The sequence below is a fragment of the Gavialis gangeticus genome, unplaced genomic scaffold (genome assembly GCF_001723915.1).
Source record: "Gavialis gangeticus isolate Ggan-Ray unplaced genomic scaffold, GavGan_comp1, whole genome shotgun sequence".
NCBI classification, from domain to species: domain Eukaryota; kingdom Metazoa; phylum Chordata; order Crocodylia; family Gavialidae; genus Gavialis; species Gavialis gangeticus.
In genome coordinates, this window is record NW_017729032.1 from 42,783,237 (window position 1) to 42,788,685 (window position 5,449).

The window sequence follows — 5,449 nt, forward strand, 5'->3', positions numbered from 1 at the left end:
CAACCTGACTCTTGCCACCAGCTGGCCACATGAGGGGCAGGGGCAGCAGCCATCTTGCCATACTGGCAACCCACTCCCCCCTTCCCCCACTCATATTTTTTTTTCCCCAGGGTGTCTGCCAAAAGCATGAAGCCTGCCCAAGATAACAGTTTTCAAAATTGGTAGGTCCTTACCCATGACAAAAACACAGTTCTAATCATGTGGGGTGCTAATTAGCACATCAGTCCTTTGTGGGGGGCCTCTGGAGTACACACATAATGAATAGTGCTGAACTGTGGGGTCACCAAGGCTTGAAATGCTGCCGACTCAGCTGGGGCACAGCCCAGTCAACTATATGGTAAATCAAGAGCCTTTTGGTTCTAGACTAATATCATGTATAAGTTTGTACTCTCTCTAAGTAGGTGCTGAGGTGCTACTTAAAAGTGTGTTTATGGAGTACCTGTGCTAAAACCTGCTGCAGTTGCAAAAAAGATAAAATGAATGATTTCTGAGGTGAATTAAGTCTATGGGTACTATATGCAATTTGCTGCAGCTTTGTTTATTTCAAGGTCAGTTTTTTTAAAATTTGTTCCTTACTTCCACGTGCTTAGGGAGAACACCATCTGACAGTAAGGGAGGGGGAAGGAGCTGCAGGGGGGAAGGTAGGGGGCAGAGCACAAAAGGCCTACCTGACTTGCCAGATTCATTTTCCGTGGTATAGCAGTGATAAATTCAAGACACACCTCCAATAATTAGATTCTATACCAAATTTATATATTTTTTATATATAGACCCCAATTACTGGGGGGGCTGTCCTATAATCATGGTTGTCTTAAAATATGAGACCTATGATTTTTAAAAACACACTACCAAAGTTTAAATCGGTTCACAAAAGAATCTAAAAGGAAGTTACACAATTCACCATAATGATGTTTACCCTTTGAATGAAGTATTCCTAAAATCCATGCAATTTAAAGATTTTTCCAAGATTAGATGCAAGTAAGGCCAAAGGTAATCTTGTTATGTCTGAATGCTGTGAATTTTAGCTCTAAATATTGTTGCTAGATTAAAGTTACAAGTAAAAGGTCCTAACATAGTTTTTACCAGTTACAGCTACCACTCAGTTTAGCCTACAGTATTACCTGATGAGGTTTGTCAGCTCGTTGAAAGAAATCACAGTAGATGTATCCCAGCAGGCCCTCTTTTTCATGGACAACTGCCTGGGAAAAAATATATGAAAATATACGTTTCCAAAGTAAATACCCTGTTGATTGGGTAAGTTGGAAAAATGTCATTCTTAGTGACAGAAAAGGCTTATATTGAATCTACCTCATAGGAATAATTTGATAGTAAATAGCTGAAATATTTGTATGAAACATCCAAGTGCATTCTTCAAACCAAACCTATTTCTACAGTTTACACAAACTGAGTACCCTTCAAAAAAAATAAGCAACATCTCTTATCTGCATATACTAAACTTTTTCTAAACACCTCTGAAATATTGCTGGAGTTGGTTTATGAAAGAAACAGATTTAACTTCGTAACCAGAAATGCCAGATTGGCCACTAAGGACCAGTGGCTCTCACTGGAGGCTAGGCCTAGAAGGAAAGGACAGAAGGAAATTCACTGGAAAATACTGGGAGGTCAGGGGAAAAATAGGGGAATTGATCAGTCCTGAATGTGGTGTCTGTTTCTGTTATTTCCAACCTACAAGACGAGAAGGATGTGGGATATAGTGAATCAAATAATAAAATAAGGAGATACACCCAATAGAAAAGAAAGGAAAGGTAGCAGATAGTAGAAATACATACTTACAGCATTCTATTAGGTTACAACAATGTAAGTTAGCACTATAAAAGGGCAATAATCATCCCTCTACAGCAGGGGTGGGCAAAATATAGCCCATGGGCCAGATCCAGCCTGCTAGGCCATTCTATATGGCAAGCGGGGCCCATAAAAAAATTTAGAAAATTAATATATCTACCCCTGGCTGCCTGTCAAAGTCAACATAAGTCAGGGGCAGTAGGACCCAGGGGAATCTACCAGCAGGACTCAGTGGTTGCAGAAGCAAGCCTTGGCAGCCCCAGCCCTGCCCAGCCAGAAGCCCTGTGAGGAGCTGAGGCTTCTGGCATGGACCCCTGGGACTGTTCCTGACTCCCCGTACCAGACGGGAATTCAGATAAGAAGCCGGGGTGGAGGAGGCAGGGGAGAACTGCAGACAATCATCCCAGTCCTCTGGGTTGGGCCGAGCCAGCTGCTGTGGTCCCGGCGCTGCAGCCGGGAGCCTCATGGTGCCAGAGAGAAGGGGCAGCGAGTGGGCATACAGAGCTCAGCTACAGCCAGGCAGAAGCACAGGGTACACACTGGTGCACTGGGGCTAGGGCTAGCAGGGGCTCAGAGTGGGGTGGCAGAAGCACAGGCCTGGCCTGGCTCCCTAGAGGATATCTGGGGAGGGTTGTGGCATGTGTGGAGGGGGCTCTGTGCACCCGCTCGCTGCCACTTCCTCCTGCCTGATGCTGCCATTTGCCTGCTGCTGCCACCATTCCCCTACAGCTCCCTGCCGATTACTATGGCACCACATGGTTCCCGGCTGCAGCTCCGGGCTGCAGGAGCTCGCCTGGCCCCTGCGATTCTCAGATAGCTCTGTGCAGTGCTGGCTGGGCCAGTCTGGCTCCTGCTGCATCCTGCGGTCTCAGCCAGGAAGGGAAAGAAGGGCAATGGTGACAGATGGGAGGAAGTGGTAGTGAGCAGCAGCATGAGGCCGTGCTGGTGCCAGGAGCAGCAGGAGCGCTGAGCCTGGGCACAGAGCACTGTGGGGGGCTCTGCCTGCCGCAGAGAGGCTGTGGGTAAATCCTTTCCCTCCACACATGCCACAACCCTCTCCAGCCACCAACTCTCCAAATACCCATAGCTCCCAACAAACCCCATACCCACCCACAGCCCACATAGCCACACACATCCACACCTTCCCCACACTCCACATATCCACCCACAAATCTATATCCACCCACCCACACCCCCCACAATATACAAGACTAAGACTTCACTTTACGCTATTGTGCAATCTCCTCTATGTACACTACACCAACACATGTAAATCAGGAAAAAAATATTTTTTGAAATCAAATTAATGAATGTTGTAGTAAATGTTTGATTTTTAGAATATAGTTTGGTATTTTTCTGGTTCTGAGGTGGCAAACTCTTGCTGAAAGGAGTTCTTCTTGGGGGGGCAAGCGGAGGGACTTCTCGTGGCAAAGGTCAGGGGCTAGGAGTGGGACTTCCAGTCCCAAGATGGTGACCAGGGAATGAGGCACCTGTCAAGCGGTAGGGCTACCCTTGCGGCCCTCAACAGCTTGCCAAAACTCGGTAAGTGGCCCTCCACCTGAAATAAATGCCCACCCTTGCTATATAGAGAAACCACACCTGTATTTAGGTGCCAAAGCATAAACAGGCATTTCGTGGGACTTTTCCAAGCATTCACGATGCCTAATTTCAACTGAAATCTGTGTACCTTACGTGCCTGAGGAACAGCAGTGTCAAAGATATGGCCCCCAGGCTGGATCTGATCTGTGGAATCCTATCAACTGGCCTGCAGTGCTGCCAATGGGTCTGAGAGTAGACCCACAGGCTGCATGCGGTGCCTGCTCTGGGATGACATAGACTGGGCGCTGCATGTGTATGCTACCAGCCTGTGGGCATGATCAACGACCAGCCTGTGCCATTCATCAGACCACAGGACCAGATGAATTTGACATTCCTGCTTCAAAAAATGCCACAAAGGTACCTATAGGCATCTTTAGTGTTAAGTTCCTTTATCCTTGCTCTTAAGAAATTATATGGATTTGGCCCAAGGTCTCTCCTTTATGTTTAAGGCAATTAGGAATTAGAACCCTTACCAGTTTGCGAACATCTTCACACCAGACTTCTCCTTTCTCAGTTTCTTCAGCATATAGAGATATTCCTAGAAGCTGACTGAACAAGGAATTCAGACCTTCCATACATGCCCCAAGAGAGAAAAAGGGACAGTACAAACTGGGCTCAATGTTATACCTAAGGAAAACACATATAAAAAGTAAAAGTATTTGCTGAACCCTATAATCCAATGCAAAAATCCAGACCCACGTACCCCATTTATAGGTATTTTATGGCACTTAGCAGCATCTCAGCATTGCACATGATACAAGTATATACCATATATATGAATTAAGAATCATAACACTTTTGTTAAGTGAATTATTAACTTCACTTTTCAAATAGGGAAAACAAGGACACAAAAAAGTTAGAGTACATTTCAAAATTATCCACTGATTTTTGAATGAATAAACCCAAACATTAGAACTCTGCTATTTTTTAAAGTATCTAATCAGAATGCTCTATTATAGCCAAGTTTTAAAAGAGTAGTTGTTCTGCATCCACTTGCTCCTGTTTCCTTTCCTCCAGCCCCCCACTAACATAAAAGACTGGGCCTTAGAACTAAGGAAACTCAGATGCTGCATTTTGGTGACATGTTTCACTGCACTTACATTTCACTATCCAACCTCACTAGACCATGGTGCACAGCAGGATAGGATTAGTTCGCTAAGCCACGGCAATCATTTCTTTTAAACTTTTCTTTGTGGGCTTTTTTTCCATGTCTTTTATGCTATCCTTATAAAAGCACTCTAGCAGTATTTTGCTACTGCCATGGCAACATTTGTTGAAGATATCAGAAATGTTTAGATACAAGACTTTATCTATCTTCACCCTAGCAGTTTGATTTCTGGCTTGTTGCATGCATTTCATTCTGCTTTTGGCATGCAAAACAAACTAGAACTCTAAATGGTTACTACACTGGTTATTATTCCCCAAAGTAGGTAGCAGCATTTAAATTCATATTCAGTCCAGTGGAATTTGGTACAACAAAATGTTAAATAAAAATTAAATAAAATCAAGATACATTTTTGCCCTTACACCTGGTAAGCTGCCATACCCAGAGAATAAAGCAAAAACATATGCTCCATTTTAAAAATGCTTTGTTTTGGATTAAGCAAGCAAAAGAATGCAAGCCTCCAGAAGTGCATGTAATCTGGATCCATTCAGTGTATTTGGGGCCATAAGAAGTTTACACCTATTGGAACATCAAATACACACTGAATTTACAAAATAGCTTTCACAGACGAGCCTACAAACTTCACTTTATGAACCTCCTGGATACAAAAAATCATGGACCAAATATACATGGGTTGTAGGTAGTAGCCATGTTGGTCTAAGGACATAGGCAGACAAGGTTATTTGAGTGAATCTGATATCTTTTATTAGACCAACTCAAATAGTTGGAAAAGATTTTCTTAGCAAGCTTTTGGGTTTAAAAACCCTTTGTTAGGCTGAGGAAGCATCTGCAGTTGGTGTGTGCTCTTCCTGGATGGAATGAATACTAAAGAAGCCAGAGGCTGGTATGCATGCAAGAAAGGCAGTCAGTGAAAATATAAAT

General features: G+C 43.8%; 1 protein-coding gene across 1 annotated transcript in view; it reads right to left on the reverse strand.

Moving 5' to 3' along the window:
* The window catches only part of MIPEP (mitochondrial intermediate peptidase), a gene marked incomplete at its 5' end in the record, with an annotated part of 117,208 nt that overhangs the window by 54,697 nt on the left and 57,062 nt on the right, over window positions 1–5,449 (reverse strand). The window contains 2 exons of the mRNA XM_019523787.1: window positions 1,122–1,199; window positions 3,876–4,029. Of these exons, the coding sequence (XP_019379332.1) occupies window positions 1,122–1,199; window positions 3,876–4,029 (232 nt within the window). The remainder of the gene's footprint in view (window positions 1–1,121; window positions 1,200–3,875; window positions 4,030–5,449) is intronic.